Source organism: Puma concolor, chromosome E2 (assembly GCF_028749965.1).
Source record: "Puma concolor isolate L17-30 chromosome E2, mPumCon1.1.hap2, whole genome shotgun sequence".
Classification (NCBI taxonomy): Eukaryota; Metazoa; Chordata; class Mammalia; order Carnivora; family Felidae; genus Puma; species Puma concolor.
Window position 1 is genome coordinate 45,101,203 of NC_141681.1, and position 15,992 is coordinate 45,117,194.

Consider the following 15,992-nt stretch of genomic DNA (forward strand, 5'->3'; position numbering starts at 1 on the left):
AGCCACGCTATGACTGTAAGATTAACTCCAGTTAAATTGTTCGAATCTATGACATAACATTCCCATGAATTCTTCATGGGTCAGCTGCCACTACGTGCATACACAGGAAAGCAACGCATGCTGGTACAGGGAGGTGATGTGGCCTCTGAAACTCCACCTCTCAGTTTCAAGCCCTCGTGTGGTGCCCCCTCCCCAGACTCTGGGCTTGGCCACGTGAATGACTTTGACAAAGGTGATGTCAGCAAGCACGATGCAAGCAAGGGCTTGTTGTCTTGGAATCGCCGTGTGAAGAGATCCGCCCACCTTCCTGGGGAGACCACAGGGACAAAGGGATGCTCGGCCCACACCCAGTGGTTCCGGCCATCTCAACTGAGCTATCAGACACGTGAGTGGAGTTGGCCAGCTTAATCAGGCCTCTAGCTGACTGTGGCCACATGAGTGACCAAAGCAGGGTAGGACTGTCCAGTAGAGCCCAGCCCAGATTGCAGAATCATGAGCAAATAGTGATGGTTGTTCTAAGCCTCAAGTTTCGGGGTAGAGACAGTAGTACATGCCCTGAAGTGTGCTTGGTTTGTTGTCTTTGAGAGGCTCTGAGCCGTGGGGGGCTATGATGGGTCAGAGGGCTTTCAGTGGGGGAGGAGCTCTTTGAGGGATGAGGCTCAGATGAAGTCCGGAGCAGAGGCTGTTGGGGCAATTATGAGAAGGGGGCATTATGGAGGTCATCTCTCTAGGGTTTCTCCTAGAAGCAGGATTTGAAGACAACTTATTGGTAGGGGAAGTGGGATATGACACACAAAAGGGAAAGCAGTCGAGAAAGAGTATGTTATCAAGCCAGAACCAGTGCGGGGCTTGGAGCTTGATTCTGTTGGGAAACTGAGAGCCTGTATAGAACACATACTTCCCCATTATCCTCACAGAGAGGTGAGGGATCTGGAGTATGTATGTGTGTATTTTAAAGAGAAAGAGCAAATGGGGGAGAGGGACAGAGAGAGAGAATCTTAAGCAGGCTCCACACTCAGGGCGGAGCCTGACATGGGGCTCAATCCCACAACCCTGGCATCATGACCTGAACTGAAATCAAGAGTTGCACACTCAACAGACTGAGCCACCCAGGCGCCCCAGGACCTGGAGTAGTTCTATGCCATCTCCTTCTGAAAGGAGGGCTGTTAGATGGGAAGCAGTATAAACTCGCTGGCATTTAAGGTTGCTGTGCTCACAGACAGGACAGAGCAGGTCAGACCACCAGATGTTGATACCGTGAGGGTGACAGTAGCACCCACAGTGTCTGCTACAAACCCCCCAGGCACCTTCATCCAAACATGCCTACCCAGCCGAGCACCACAGCCACTCCCCTGCACCAATGCCTCCAGAGATTAAGACAGACAGTTGAGTCCAAATTGAGTTTAATAAGGAGTTCCACATCGGGGAGGGATTCAACGGAAATGGGGAGATTGGGGACAGGGGGGTCCAGCCAGTGGAGTTCTGAATTAGAAAGCATATGACCTAGGGAACTCACATCTAGAAGAGTCCTTCCTATGTCTCAGAGGTAAGGACCTGAATGGTGTGGGTCCTGGGGAGGTTTGGGGGGTCATCTCAGGAGCTCTACTGGGTGGCACTGGGAGCTATTTGGGGGTACTCCAAGTACTGTGTAGGGAAATCACATCTGGGGTTCTAGGTGTGAACGGTCGAGTAGGGGAGGGGGCCCCAAAAGATCCCAATGGGGAAAGGGCTAGGGGTCCAGGTGTTTCACAGAAACAATCAAGGGGCCTCGATTTCACAGAAATCATCAAGAGGGCTCCTTGTAGGTGGGAGAGGGGTATTACACCACCCCAAATATTGGGGATTGTTTACACCCCCGCAGCCATTTTGGGGTTTTAATGTAAGACCCCAATGGCAGGACATTCCACATACATTATCACGGATTTGCAACATTAGCATACGCTGGCTGTCCCACAGGACGGTGGGGACTGGAAAATCAGTCCAGGTTCTGGGTTTGAGTCCTAAGAGGACAGGCCTGGGGGTGCCACACGGCTCCTTTTCAACAGCTGCCGGAGCTGCAGACAAGACAAGGCAGAGGAAGAGAAGTTAGGAAGAGAAGGTGGGGGACACAAACACTGTGAAGTTGGGGGTTAAAGTGGAGAAGCAGAGTAAGATCAACTGGGTTTGCAGGTCAGAGGTTCAGAGTCAAGATTTAGGGTTAGGGACAAAGGTTCAAACACTGAGAAAAGGTTCAGGAGCCAGAACTGGGGATGGAAGGAAAGCTGGGGTGTGTTCCCACCTTGGGGTTACCATTGAGGACTGGGAGTCAAAGAGTAGAGGCAAGGGATCAGACGTCACATTTAGGGGTCAGAAGTCCCACTCTGACGTCAGGGCTGGGGCAGGGCGTTGGGAGGTCAAACTTGGGAATCAAAGGTCACACCCTGAAGTCATGATTCAGGGGTAGAAGTAGAGACCATACTCTGAGGTCAAGGTTGAAAGGAGAGGTTAGGAGGAGTCACCAATACCAGGTATGAAATCCAACACTGGGGTCAGAGATCATATTTTCAAGTCAGGGTTGGACAGGGATCAAAGTCACCTTCTGAGATTAAAATCACCCTCTAAAGTCATGAATGAGTAGCGTCAGGCGTTCACCCTGTTAAGTCAGAGGCCGCTCTACAGTCAGGGTGGGCTCGGTGCTCACCCCTTCGGGGCCCGGCCCGGGCCGCAGCAGGTGGACAGGCTGCTCATTCTCCAGGTTTCGCAGTGTTGGATCTGCCCCAGCTGCCAGCAGGCGCCGCACGATGGCCTCCTGGGGTGGCCCAGGGGGCAGGGCAGCCGCCATGTGGAGGGCTGTGTTCCCATGGGCCTGGAGACAGTGAGGGGAGGACTGATAAGGATTCAGACTCAGCTGGCCTGGACCCTCGACAGGTACCCTTCATATTCCACATTCTGCCACACCCAAGTCCCACACTCCCGCCTTCACATCCATGTCCCACATGCCCCCAGTGACATCCCAGAATCCCCTCTACAATCACATTCCACACACCCCTCTATGTCCTATGCATTCCCCCAATTACATCCACATCCTATACAGTCCCCTCCCATGCTCCGTACATTGTCCCCTCCACAGCCATAGCCCACAGGACACCCAACATCCCACTGCCCCTCTCTGTCATATCTCACACAACCCGCACATGCCAGCCTAGGCCCCTACCTTCATGTTGACAAAGGCCCGCAAGTCTCCCCGTGGCAGCTCCAGCAGCAGCTGAACCAGGGTGGGATTGGCAGCCTGCACGGCCAGATGCAGAACCGTCTTATTGCTCTTGATTTCCTATAGAGAAGGGAACAGCAGAGGTCAGGCCAGTCCTCACACCCAGGGTCCCTCCCATGGAACCCAAGAGCCTTCAGACACCTTGTCTCCCCTTTACAAGCACCCAGGGGTGCCTTATACAGTTATAGGTGTTGTGCACCATACAAGAGTACCACGTTTAAGGGGGTGCCTTTCACATTGAACGCATCCCAGAACTATACATTTATTATGACAATTTTCCAGCCCAAGTGACTCTGGGTGAGCAGCTGCCTGGCCACTCCACATTCTAAGAGGCACAGTAAAATGTACCTGCATCCCACATGGACAGTCTTTACCTATAAGGATGGGACCTGAGCAGCATCAATCAGGAGCCTAAGCAAGCCTATATCCACTTCTATACTGAGTTGTTCTCTTCATATTTTGGAGCAAATAAATGCATTTTCCAGGGTGAAACCTTATTATGTACCCTTAAAGAGTTTGTAATGATAACGGACATTAAAAAATATTATGTGTTTAGGAATGCCTGGGTGGCTCAGTTGGTAAAGCATCCGGTGCCTCTCTCTCCTCAGGTCATGATCTCACAGTTCATGCGATCAAGTCCCGAGTCAGGCTCTACACTGACAGCAAGGAGCCTGTTTGGGATTCATTCTCTCTCTCTCTGCCCCTTCCCTGCACATGCATGCACGTACGTGCACACACACTCTCTCTCAAAATAAATAAGCCTTAAAAATTAAAAAAAAATATATGTTTGTTTATACAAGTCAAAATAACCTCGTTGGCTCACCAAATATATTATGAAGAGAAGAAAAGGAGATGGAGGGAGAAGCTCTAAATTAAGAGGGACCTTAAAAGTCTTATTATGGCAATATGTGGGCTTTATCTGGATCCTAGTTTTTGTAACGAAAAAAAATAAATATCCATTTAGAGTCAATCAGAAATTTGAACATGGCCAGGAAATTTGGTATTTTGAGATTAATTTTTTTAAGGTGGAATAATCGTACTGAGGTTAAAAGAGTTCTTAACTTTAAAGACACAAATATTTATGGATAAAAAATGCTCGGGTTTGCTTTAAAATAACATAGGGATGCATGGGTGGCTCAGTCGGTTAGGCATCCGACTCTTGATTTCAGCTCAGGTCAGGATCTCACAGTTCATGGGACCCAGCCCCACATCGGGCCCTGTGCTGACATGGCAGAGCCCATTTGGGATTCTCCCTCTCCCTCTCTCTCTCTGCCCCTCTCTTACTCACTCTCTCTCTCCCAAAATAAACAAACACTAAAAAATTTTTTCTAAATAAAATAATATAGGCAAGTGAGGGAATGGATGGGGCAGGACTGGCTACTAGTTGCTGATTATTGATGTTGGGTACGGGGAGTTCACTATACCATTTTCTGGATTTTATCTGTGTTCAAAATTCTTTAACTAAAAAACAAAACTAAATAATAAGTGGATGTTTAATTCTCTCAGCCAGCCTGTGAAGAAGCTACTATCAGAGGAAGGAGAATAATATATTTATGAAGAGGTGGATTCTGGCGTCAGACCACCTGGGTTCTAATCCCTTCTCTGATACTCACAAGCTGTAAGATTTTTGACACTGTGCCTCAGTTCTTCTTACCAGTGAAACAGAAAAAGTGATAATAGCACACATGTCAAAGGATGTTTGTGGACTCAATTAGCTAATCCATGAAACGCAGTACTAGATGAATAGTAGGTGCTGGATAAATATAAGCTAAGATTACATTACTCTTAGGGGGCACAGAACAGTAACATTACTCTTAGGGGCACAGAAAAATGAAGTCACAGGCTCAAGTTCACATAGCTGGGAAGAGACAAAGCCAGCATTTGTTTGAAGCCCCCTGGACATCCAGGTGACCCGCCCCACACCATCCAGGTGACCCACCCTCCTAGGGGCGGCCCACTGCCCAGCTCACCTGGCTGGTGTGATCAGCACCCATGTGCAGCAACATTTGGACACAAGCCAGCCTGTCTCGGGCCTGGGTACTCAGCACCCGGGAACATAGGTCAGGTGGGTGCATAGCAACATTGAGGGCCAGGATGGCCGTGTGGAGAGGGGTGAGGCCTGCAGAATGGAGACAGTGAGGGCTCTGTGTCTGAAGCACCCACCCCACCTGCCACACCTGCCCTGCTCACCACCCAACTCACCCTCAAAGTCTCTGGCTTCTAGGTCAACCTGAACCCCGGAGTTAATCACAGCCTGAGTAGGAGAAGGCAGAGCGCTGGATTAGAGTCTCCCTGGGCCTCCTAGCCCCGGAAGCCATGATTTGAGCAACCAGTCCATCCCATCCACCCCCCTGGTCAGCGGGCCATACCGAGAGGACTCCTGGGAGCCCATAGGTAGCGGCCACATGCAAGACAGAACGTCCCCGATGATCAGTGGCATTGGGCTCTGCTCCCAGGTTCAGTAGATCCTCCACAATCAGGGGCTGGTTGGCGGCGGCAGCCACCAGGAGAGGGGTCTGCAAGACATAAGAAGGTCAGTCTGGGGCCCCCGTCTGAAATCCAGGCCCCAGACCTTCTGCCTTCAATCCAGGAGTCCAGGCCCCTGGCCCTCACCTTGCCCTTATGCTCACGAATGTCCAGATGTCTGTACATTTGGAGCATCTCAGCTGCAGCATATGCTGCCCAGCGCAAGCCACGAGCCGCAAACAGGTGCAGGAGCCTGAGGACAGGTAGGGGGACACCAGTGAGCACAGCACCCCAGCTAAGACAGGAGCACGCAGACTGCGATCCCCTATACTCACGTGTCTCCCTCCTCATCCTGGGCCAGCAGCCGTTGTGGCCCCAAAGCCAGCATGTGAGCACGGGCTGTGTCCAGAGATGGTCCGGTGGTCACGGGAGGCATCTGTGGGGGTCCTGAGGGGAGTCCAGAACCTCTCCAGGATCCTGCCTGTGGCAGGGAAGGTTCTGCATAAAGCCGGGTATCCAGGGGGTCCTGAAGGGTGCATGTGGTGGGAAGAGCCAATCAGCTGAGCATTCTCTCTTCCTAACATATATACATACACATACAGAGTGCCAGGTACAGTGGCCGGGTGTCCCATCTGTACCAAGTGACCTTGGACCTCTGGGCCTCAGTGTTGCCCATCTGAAGAATAGGACCTTAATCCGGCATGAGGGCAACTGGGGATTTTAGGGGCCCTTCAGTATCCTGTTCCCACTCTGTATCTCACCTCCATCCCCACAGAAAATGGACACTGGCGCCCTGGGTCGGAGGGTGGGTAGAAGTCGGGAGTCAGGAAACCTTCAGCAGCAGAAGCAGGGTAAGAGTAGGGGCTGTCTGTGTAGGCAGCATGCGTGTTGGGGTCCCAGTCTGGAAAGCCTGTGGTGGGGGCCAGGCTGCCAAGTCCAGAACCCACAGTCTCCTGGTGTACTGGCAAGCGAGAATGGCCTGTGTGTGAGAGGAGGAGCAGGGGCAGGCCTGGTTACCAGAGTCAGGGAAGTCATCAAGGCTGGAGGACCCGTGTGAGAGCCTGGAACCTCCCAAGGTGCTGGGCGCTAGTCCTCGTCCGTGTGGGACACCAAAGGGCTGGGACCCCGAATCCAGGACGCCGAGGGGTTGGAAGCTTGGACTTCTGAAACCTGGACTCCTGGGACACTGTGGGGCTGAGGGCCTAGACTCCCGGAGCAACAGAAGGCTGGGAGCCTGGGCCCCTGCAACACGGAAGGGCTCCGTACATAGATTACAGGGCTCCAAAGAATCTGGGAGATCAAACTGCCACTGGGTCCCAGCAAGAGAAGGTCTGACTCCTACGCTCCCAAAAGTCCTAAGATTTGGAATGTTTGAGTCCCTGAAGAAAGCTGGGGCTGTGAGCTGAGGGAAGCAGATGATTTTCCAGACTTACCTGCCTCACTCTCATTCACAGATGGGGTCAGGGACTGGGCCAGAGGAGGTGGAAACTGTCCCTGTAGAGGCAGAGACAAAAAGGAACAAGGGAGAATTTATATGACCGATCCCTCAGCATCCATTCCCCCACCCACAGCGTATCTAAGTCAGGACTAGCCTCTCATCTGTTCTGAGGGCCCAGCAGGCCATCAAGTCCTTGCCCAATGGGGCAGAGCCTCATGAGAGTTGTAGTTCACAAGCCTCCTTGGGCCTTACCGGTACCCCACCAGCATCAGGCTGCTGCTGACGGCGCCTCTGTTCCTCCAGGAGCTTCTTCACTGTTTGTGACGGGCAGTGGCTGCGTTCACCCCGGCTCACTGGGGGGGGGGGGGGGGGGGGGGGGGGGGGGGAGAGATGGAGGGAAATAATTAGGGGTCTTTAAGTCACCCAACCACGCGGGGGAGTGGTTTTGGGTCCCTGCCTCGCCCTCCTGCACGGAAAAACTGGCACATTGACTCCGTCTGCGAACTCCAAAGCCAATCTTAGCTTTCAGGTGCAGCATCCGCCTCCGCCGCCGCCGTTTCCTTCCCTTTGCTTCGCACTTTCCCCTCTGACCCAACTTTCCACCAGCGTCGTGGAAACTGAGGAAGGGGGAGGAGGGCGCTCCTCTGCAGCACCTCCCCCCAACTTCCGTGAAAAATCCCAGCCCCCAGATCTCCCATTCCCGAGGCCTAGGGGGTCGCTGGGAATCACTCCCTGAGACGCATGCACATCTAGGTTCTCAACATCTCTGCCCTAGAAGCTGACACACTTTCCTCTGGAAACCAGGCGTCCGAGTCCCCAGCCCCTCTCCCCAAGGAACCACGAATCAATAGCCCCTAGCTCATCTGGGTTCCAGAAGTCCAGACCCCATTCCCCCTCGAGACCTAACAGTCCAGGCCCCATTTTGCGGGAGTCCGAGAGCCTAGCACCCGTTTCCCCAAGACCCAGGAGTCCGGGCCCTCAGCCTCTTCCTCTCTAGCACTTGGGAGTCCCAGTTTGCAGAAGCCTGGTCCACACCACCCCGGAAGTCCGGGCGTTCAACGCTCACCCTTCAGAGCCCGGATTCCGGAGGAGGAAGGGTTAAGCGGGGGAGGGCAGACTCGGAAACAGCCCAGCCGCGACGCGCTGACGTCACGGCTCTCACGCAAGGGAATCTTCCAACCACCCCTTCCACGCCTGGCCGCGCGCAGCAGGTGTCCCGCTGAGAGGCGGGGCGCTTGGCCAAGCGTGGAGCGCGTGGAATCCCCGCACGTGGGGAATTCCCGAGCAGCCCAGGGACCCAGGGCTGGTGGAGACTCGGGAATTCCCGGGGTGGGGGGTAGGGTCAAGGCCTGCGTGGACCCCTGCGGCCAGGCGCCGGATCTTAGCCCTGCGGACCCGTGGCTGATTTTTAAACAACCACGCCCCCTCCCCCAGGACTCAACCTAGCCCCTTTCTACACTCCTTCCCAGCCCCGTCCTCCCACGGGACCCAGGGGTCGGGCCTCCAGCCCCTTCACCTCCGGGACCCGGGATTCCGAATCTCCAATCCCCTACCGCCCAGGACCCAGGAGTCCAGAGTCCCAGCCGCTCCTCCATCACCACCCAGATGCCCGGGCCTCCTGGCCCCTCCAAACACCAAGTACCCTGACTCTCAGCACCCAGGCCTGATCCTCCCAGCTCCGTCTCTGGCATCCTCAAGAGCCGGACTCCCAGCCCCTCGCTCCCTCAAGGGGCCGAGCGTGTCTCACCTCCCCACCCCACCCCCATTACCTCGGGGATTCCGTGGCGCGGATTGCGGGCCCCCAGGGCCGCGGCCTCGGCGCTGCGCCAGCCTCGCTCTTTCCCGCGGAGCCGCCGCCGGGTCCCCGATCTAGGGTTGGTGCCCCGCGAGTTTTTAAACTGGGGTTCTAGCACCGCCCGGTCATGGGTAGGGCCCCGCCCACAGGCCTGGGAGTCCCCGTGTCGCGCTCTAGCAAGCCGAGTCTCTGAATGGGCGGGGCTGACACTGCGAGCCAGACTCCTGAGTCTCCCAGGAAAGAGGCAGCTGGGGGCCCCATCTTAGGTCTGAAGGAGAAGTGGGCCTAGAACAGCCGAGTCCTGAAGGAGGAGAGCACTGAGGGCCTAGACTTCTGAGGCTCTATCCAAGGGGGTGATGGAGGTTTCGATTTCTGGGCCCTGGGCTGAGAGGGGACAGTATTACTGTGTCCTGGGGGAAGAGGGGACTGGGGCCCCAGTCCCCAGGGAGGGAAGATCTGTTGGTAAGAGCGACCATAGGTGGGCTCAAATTTCTCCCTTTCCCCCACATCACCTTCTTTTTCAGAGGGCAGTTCTCATTTACTCATCATCATTTAAAATGATTTATTACTGCAAGAGAGGTACTTTGCTGGGCTCTGTGGTATAGCTGTGAACTAAGCAGCCAGGAATTCCCAGCCCTCAAGCCAACTGACATTCCAGGGGAGGCTCATTCTCGGTTCCCATCTCAGTGATCATGTTAATCATTTCTCCCAGGCTCTCAAGGCTTCTGCTCTCCTGGTTCTCCTCCCTCACATGCTGTTGCTTCCCTGGCTGTTTCCGCCTCTTCACCCATTCTTGGGGGCCAGGGGCACTCCTCTGTCTGTACTCACTTCCTTGGTGACCTCATCCAGTCTCGTGGCTTTAAATACCATCCATAAGCCATCAACCTGAAAATTTACATTTCCAGACCAGATTTATCCCCTGAATTCATAGATGCAGCTGTGGTCATTCAGTTCCACGAGGAATCTGTCAGGCATTTCCAACTCAGTGTCCCCAGACCTTGACACTTTCCCCTAAACCTGCTTCCCCTCATTTGCCATCTCTGTCAAAGGATGCCCCAACTTTTCAGTTGCTCAGTCCAGAAGTTTTGGTCATCCTGAATCCCTCTGTCTCTCACATGCCCATACCTACATGGTTAACAAATTTTGTTGGTTCTACTTCCAGAATCTTTCCATCTCTCCAGTGCCCACAACGTGGTCCATCTGTCACCTCCCACCTGGACAAACATAGCAGCCTCCCTGGTCTCTGACCCTACCCCCAAAGGCAGTCACAGGGACTCACCACTTCTACCCCTCCCACACACACAGGAAGCAGGTGGCCTTGTCACCAGCAGGGTGATATCCGCTATTGCTTGCTTCTCTACTCCCCCACTGTTCCTCAGGACTTCTCTGGACCAAAGCCTTTTGCCAGACCCCTTCTAGCCCCTACCCACCATGGCCCCTTCCAGTGACATCCTGTTCCTGCTTTTGCTCCCAGGTGAAGCCAGTGGCTATGGGGGGTGGCAGGCACGGTATTTATGAAAAGGGTGGCTCAGGTGGCATCTGAAGGGAGGGGTGCTGAGAGCAGATCCTCCCAGTACCCCTTCCTTCCTCGAGATCCATTTGGCTTCAGAGGCTGGTTCTCTGGGGAGAGGAACGGAGTCTGGAGCCTCTGCCTGTTAATCGCCCCATCTCCCTGCTGGGTCTGTCTCTACTTCTTCTTCTGATTTCCTATCTCTGTGTGTCTTTGGGAGCTCCCCTTCCCATCTGGCCTCTTTCTCATCTGCTCCCTCTGGAATGGAGGTTGCTTCTCAGGACACCACCTTTCCCTGCACCCTGTTTTGGGAACCACCTCTCCCTGCTGACCTGCCTTCCCTCTCTTTTCACAGTGGCTGCGGCTCTGACAACCCCAGGTGAGAAATCAGCACTCCTTCCCTTTTGCCATGGCCCTTCAGGTACTGCTTCTGTCCCTAAAGTGTGGCCTGAGGGTCCTGGAACACCCCAGGTCACCACCTCACCTCTCACCCCCAAATCAGAGCCCCCAGAGGACCTGCAGCCCTCTCTGGGTCCCCGTATCACTGCTCTCATCACCAAATTGAAGCCCCAGGGACTCAGCCACCCCCCAGCCTTCTTTGGGAGTACCCACTAGGCCCGAAGCACCACCCATGTCTCTCTGTGCTGGGACACCCCCACCTGTCTCCAGTCCTCCACCTCCCCTTTCATCCCCCAAGTCAAACCCAGAGAATCTCAGACACCCACCCCCGCCCCCACCACCCCAGGGACTTCCTCTGTCCCATATGCCCAAAGTGCAGTCCTGAGGGTCTGGAACCCCCTCCCCCCACCTCAATCCCCTTCTGTCTGGGCGCCACCCACCAGGTTCCTGTTCCGGATGTGGGCCCCCCTCCCTGCCGATGCTGGTAGGCCTCATGGCCGCCGATTTGGTGGTGTCGCTGCTGATCCTTGCCGTGGTGTTTGTGTGTGCTTGCCCCCGCCGCAGGCCCACCCAAGGTGAGGGCAGAGACAGGATGGGGCCCGGAGGGGCTGATGGCCCTAGGGAGGGGGTCCCCAGGGAGGTGTCCCCCAGGGAAGCCCTGGAGGATATGCTGGGGAAACCCTGGGGGTGGTGCATGGGGGAACTCCTGAGGAAACCCCTGAGGCAGGGGGTCCCCAGGAAGGTGGAGACGTGGGTGGCTGGTAGGTGGTCAGGCCTCATGCTTTCTCTCCCCCCACCCCCAGAAGATGACAAAATCTACATGAACATGCCTGGCAGGGGCTGACCCCCTTGTAAGTGACACCTTTGACTTCTGACCCTCTCATCCTGCATCGTATGTGGTGGCACAGGATACCCACTCCCGACTTGGGTTGGAATAAAGCAACTGAAATACCTCTAGTTCTGTTTGTTTGTTTTTTAAGATGTTTGGGGGGGGGCGCCTGGGTGGCTCCATCAGTTAAGCGTCTGACTCTTGACTTTGGCTTAGATCATAATCATGTGGTTGGTGAGATGGAGCCCCGCGTCTGCACTGACAGCTCAGCACCTGCCTGGGATTCTTGGTCTCCCTCTGTCTGCCCCTCTCCCACACTCTCTCAAAAATAAATAAATAAACATTAAAAAAAAAAAAAAAGATTGTAAGGGCGCCTGGGTGTGGGTGGCTCAGTCGGTTAAGCATCCAACTTTGGCTCAGGTCACGGTCTCGTGGTTTGTGGGTTCGAGCCCCGTGTGCTGACAGCTCGGAGTCTGGAGCCTACTTCAGATTCTGTGTCTCCCTCTCTGCCCCTCCCCTGCTCACGCTCTATCTCTCTCTGTGTCTCAAAAATAAATATTAAAAAAATTTTTAAAAACAATTTAAGTCATCTCCACAGCCGATGTGGGGCTTGAACTTACAACCCTGAGATCAAGAGTTGCACACTCTTCCAACTGAGCCAGCCAGGTGCTCCAAAACACCTCCAGTTCTAAGTCTTCCTCAAAGAACCCCAGGGTCCCCAGAGCTTCCCTCCCTCCCAGGAACTTCACATATCCCCTGCTCCTTCAGCCCAGAGATCTGGAATAACTCAATAGTGTTTTTGTGTGCCATGTTTATTTGGGAGCAGTGGTGGAGAAAAGTCTGACATCTCAGGGAGAGCACTCTGGATCTGTATCTCAGTGGGAGGAGGAATAAGGTGCTGGGTAGGCATCAGGAATGACTGGATCCAGGCATCAGGTTGTTGACTGCTGTGGTTTGGGCTCATTTGTAATATGGCCTCTGTGTGTTGAGGTCACTGTAGACATCTGACCTCTGACCTTGGAGCTCCTAATGGGAGGGACAGGGTGGGAACCATTAGTGGAAGAGGTACACTGAATAAACTTAAAACAAAATTCAGCCTTCTCCCAGTGGCCTGTAAAGCTCCTAGCAGCTTCGTCCGCCTTGCAGCCATGGAAGAGATCTGGATTTTAACCAAGTGCAGTCTTTCCCTTCCTGCTCTGCCTCACCATCATGTCCCAGCCTCAGGGCCTTTGTGTGTGCTGTTCTCTCTGCCTAGAACACAGGTTTCCTAGATATTCCCATGGATGGTTCCTTCTCCACCTGCAAGTCTCAGCTCATGTCACTTCCTCAGAGAAGCACTTCTTGATATACCCCATCTCATTTCTCCCCTCCACACGCACACCCCAGTCGCTGCCACACCAGCTTTGTTTCCCTCATGATACTTCCCCCAATGATATTATGTTAATTTGCTTCAAGTCCATCTCTCCAACTAGTACGTAAACTGTTGCTGTGTAGGTGCTCAACAAATTCTACCAAAGGATAAATAAATTAGAATAACGCTTTCCCCCAAAATTTCATCGCCCCCGGTAACTGAAAATCTCCCTCATTCTTCTGGACCTCATGGAGCCAAACTCAAGATTCTTACACCTTACAAAAAGACGTTTTAATCCACAAGGGAAGCAGAGCAAAGCTGGCTGCAGGTAAGTAAGAGATTTCATAGAACAAGGCTCACAATTGAGGGGGAGGTTTATGGTCCAAAGAGACAGACTTCAAACTGAATCCCTGAAATCATATGCAAACGACTGGTCTGGGTGCACACCTCGATGGGAAGGGGTCTGTTCAGCTTCCATTAGATTCTCACAGGAGCCCATGACTCCCAAAAGGGTTGAGAAGGACATTGACAGAGAGGCAAGAGAAGGAGAGATGCCTCTGTCTGCACGGTGGTTCTTAAGAAGGGTTTCAAGGGGGGCGCCTGGGTGGCTCAGTTGGTTGGGCGGCCGACTTCGGCTCAGGTCACGGTCTCGCGGTCCGTGAGTTCGAGCCCCGCATCGGGCTCTGGGCTGATGGCTCGGAGCCTGGAGCCTGCTTCCGGTTCTGTGTCTCCCTCTCTCTCTGCCCCTCCCCCGTTCATGCTCTGTCTCTCTCTGTCTCAAAAATAAATAAAATGTTAAAAAAAATTTTTTTTTAATTAAAAAAAAAAAGAAGGGTTTCAAGGGTACTTGTGCCGCCCCTAGATTATATGTACAATTTTGTAAATTTTTGTGTGGATTTTCTGAGGAATCTCTAGCTTTCATCAGCTTCTCAAAGCGATACAGGATCCCTCCTTCCAAAAAATTCTAAAACTCCTCTCTTCAGAGTTACCGAATTAGAGCTGAATTATATCCTCTTGCCCTTCTAAGAGCTTCTCCCAGAAATCATTCTGTCCTGAACAATTCAGTGCCTGCCTGAAGGTTAAGGCCTGCATTTGCCCTTGCAAAGGTAAAGCCATCCCTGGGTTTTCTCACACATTTTAAGTTGTGCATAAGGTCATGATTGATCACTGAAAGCCCTTGTGGACAGATCATGAAAGCCCCGTTAGTCTTTGAGGGTTTGAAATGTTGCTGAGAAAGTGGCTTTAGGGTCTAGGTCCTAAAGGGACTGGGGAGGTGTTTAGGACAGACGTGCACAGGGTAGGAGTGAGATGTGAGAAGCTGGGTTTCTCACCTGATATGGCGACTCTGTCTCCGTAATGCGCTGTTTCCTGGTCACTGCTGGGGGATGGGGAGTAGTGCAGGGTGCAGAGACAGTTAAGGTTGTGAATCAGGACAGTTTTGTCCCTCCATCAATGTCCCTTTGGATGGTCGTGACTTGGGAGCTTACCCCTCCCTGACAGGCAAGTCCTCAGAGGGGCCCAGGCTCTCCCCTGCCGGCCCCACTCACCGTCCACAGCCCCTCGCCCCCGAGGGAACAGCCGGCCCAGGGAGTACACAGCCAGGGAGATGAGGAGGGTCAGTACCAGGTCCCCCAGCACGATCCCCGCCAGCACACCGGGACTCACCACGGAGCAATTGCATTCTGAGAATGTGGCACAGGGGTTGTGGGGGCGGTCAGTGGGAGTTGGGAATTGGGAGGAGGTGTCAGCAGGGGTAGGTTTGGAAAGACTGGGGAACAGAGATGGGGAAGTCTTTGGGAGGCAGGGAGGGGAATTGCAGGGTCTAGGCCTACCGTTCTGTGCCTGGGCAGGGCTAAAACCTGAGGAGAGAAAAAGAAGGTAAACTGAGGCCTGGGGCTGTGACTGCAGGGTGGGCACAGAAGGCTGGGGAGGCTGGGTCCTGATAGCTAGGAGATAAGAGTGGAGAATGATGTCTGGTGGGACCTGTGGGTCAGCGTCAAGGCCACGGGACTGTATTACTTTTACCCTGACCTGCCCTGTTGCAACACCGTTAGAGTCCCCCCACCCCCGCTTCTGCCAGAGGCCAGATCTTGGGGGCCCAGGCTCTGGGAGAGACCCACAAGTTTTAGGGAGCTGGGGATCTGCTTCCCTCCACCTCCCTTTTGATTCTCCTTCTACCCTGGGCTCTACCCTGCTCTCTGCTCTGCTCCAAGCTGAGCCCAGGGACGGGGGAGGCAGTTGCAGAAGCCCCCAACTCACCACCCACAGTCAGGAGGAGAGGCAAGAACAGGAGCCTGTTGGAAGGTCCAAGGACCCCCATGACGCAGGTGACGCTGCTGGACACCAGAGTTCAAGGGCCGGTGGGATATGGTGTAGCGTCCAACCAAGTGAAGGAGGAAGTCTGAGGTGGGTGGTGGCAGGAGGGAGGAGGGGACAAGACAGGAGGAGGGACAGAGACAGATAACGCCAGAAAGAATCAGGCCAAGACGCTCCAGGGGCCATGCTATAGCCCCTAACTACTGGAACGTAAAAGGAAATGTGCCAACCCACCCCCACTCAGGGGTCAGCCATCGGCGTAACGGGAGAGTCAGTAGCTATGATTGCCGTCAGCATTGCCTCTTCCTGGCTGGGCAGCCTTGAGCAAGCCATTCAACCTCTCTGGGCCTCAGTTTCTTTATCTGTAAAATGAGGAGTAAAATAGTCCCTATTTTGTAGGGGTCTATGGGGATGGAATGAATTAATGTTTCTAGAACAGTGTCCCACACTTGTCAGCTTTTTATAAGCATCAGCTATAATTATTTGATACTCAGAGCCTTGTGATGTTTACAGGATATTAAAAGAGAGCCATCAGGATATGGGCACTAATGAGCCGCAGGCACTCTGTCCTAAGTGTTAACTCATTTAACCCCCACAGCACCCTTCTGAGGTAGACGCTCTTAACCCCATTTTACAGA

At 53.8% G+C, this 15,992-nt stretch overlaps 3 protein-coding genes across 4 annotated transcripts; 1 reads left to right on the plus strand and 2 right to left on the minus strand.

Annotated features, from left to right (window-relative positions):
• Positions 1–1,386: 1,386 nt before the first annotated feature.
• On the minus strand, positions 1,387–9,064 carry NFKBID (NFKB inhibitor delta). The gene is made up of 11 exons (XM_086691099.1): positions 8,924–9,064; positions 7,407–7,507; positions 7,150–7,210; positions 6,052–6,242; positions 5,864–5,969; positions 5,620–5,766; positions 5,453–5,504; positions 5,221–5,369; positions 3,194–3,310; positions 2,681–2,845; positions 1,387–2,054 (listed from the first exon to the last, which is right to left on the minus strand). The coding sequence occupies exons 3-11, from the start codon at positions 7,162–7,164 to the stop codon at positions 2,001–2,003; spliced, it is 996 nt and encodes a 331-aa protein (XP_086547225.1). The 5' UTR covers positions 7,165–7,210; positions 7,407–7,507; positions 8,924–9,064; the 3' UTR covers positions 1,387–2,000.
• A 1,188-nt stretch (positions 9,065–10,252) lies between these two features.
• HCST (hematopoietic cell signal transducer) lies at positions 10,253–11,815 on the plus strand. Its single transcript, XM_086691143.1, has 4 exons — positions 10,253–10,423; positions 10,815–10,838; positions 11,302–11,433; positions 11,662–11,815. Exons 1-4 carry the CDS (start codon positions 10,381–10,383, stop codon positions 11,700–11,702), a joined length of 240 nt encoding a protein of 79 aa, XP_086547269.1. The 5' UTR covers positions 10,253–10,380; the 3' UTR covers positions 11,703–11,815.
• A 666-nt stretch (positions 11,816–12,481) lies between these two features.
• On the minus strand, positions 12,482–15,439 carry TYROBP (transmembrane immune signaling adaptor TYROBP). 2 transcript variants are annotated; one of them, XM_025914586.2, is made up of 5 exons: positions 15,298–15,439; positions 14,871–14,897; positions 14,586–14,720; positions 14,370–14,413; positions 12,482–12,713 (listed from the first exon to the last, which is right to left on the minus strand). In XM_025914586.2, the coding sequence occupies exons 1-5, from the start codon at positions 15,356–15,358 to the stop codon at positions 12,648–12,650; spliced, it is 333 nt and encodes a 110-aa protein (XP_025770371.1). In that variant the 5' UTR covers positions 15,359–15,439; the 3' UTR covers positions 12,482–12,647. The 2 variants fall into 2 exon arrangements, with proteins under 2 accessions (XP_025770371.1, XP_025770370.1); XM_025914585.2 differs by having other exon boundaries at positions 14,370–14,416.
• Positions 15,440–15,992: the final 553 nt, after the last annotated feature.

What these genes read in the sequence shown, in the direction of transcription:
- NFKBID (XM_086691099.1), bottom strand. An exon ending in GGCTCCCAGGAGTCCTCTCG is followed by an intron (nt 5,505 to 5,619) that starts GTATGGCCCGCT and finishes TCTCCTACTCAG; the next exon opens with GCTGTGATTAACTCCGGGGT. An exon ending in AGAAGCCAGAGACTTTGAGG is followed by an intron (nt 5,370 to 5,452) that starts GTGAGTTGGGTG and finishes TCCATTCTGCAG; the next exon opens with GCCTCACCCCTCTCCACACG.
- HCST (XM_086691143.1), top strand. Translation starts at nt 10,381, where the DNA reads ATGGCCCCTTCCAGTGACATCCTGTTCCTGCTTTTGCTCCCAG. An exon ending in GTTCCTGCTTTTGCTCCCAG is followed by an intron (nt 10,424 to 10,814) that starts GTGAAGCCAGTG and finishes CTCTTTTCACAG; the next exon opens with TGGCTGCGGCTCTGACAACC. An exon ending in CCGCCGCAGGCCCACCCAAG is followed by an intron (nt 11,434 to 11,661) that starts GTGAGGGCAGAG and finishes CCCCACCCCCAG; the next exon opens with AAGATGACAAAATCTACATG.
- TYROBP (XM_025914585.2), bottom strand. Translation starts at nt 15,358, where the DNA reads ATGGGGGTCCTTGGACCTTCCAACAGGCTCCTGTTCTTGCCTCTCCTC. An exon ending in TCTCCTCCTGACTGTGGGTG is followed by an intron (nt 14,898 to 15,297) that starts GTGAGTTGGGGG and finishes TTCTCTCCTCAG; the next exon opens with GTTTTAGCCCTGCCCAGGCA. An exon ending in GGGGCGAGGGGCTGTGGACG is followed by an intron (nt 14,417 to 14,585) that starts GTGAGTGGGGCC and finishes CCCATCCCCCAG; the next exon opens with CAGTGACCAGGAAACAGCGC.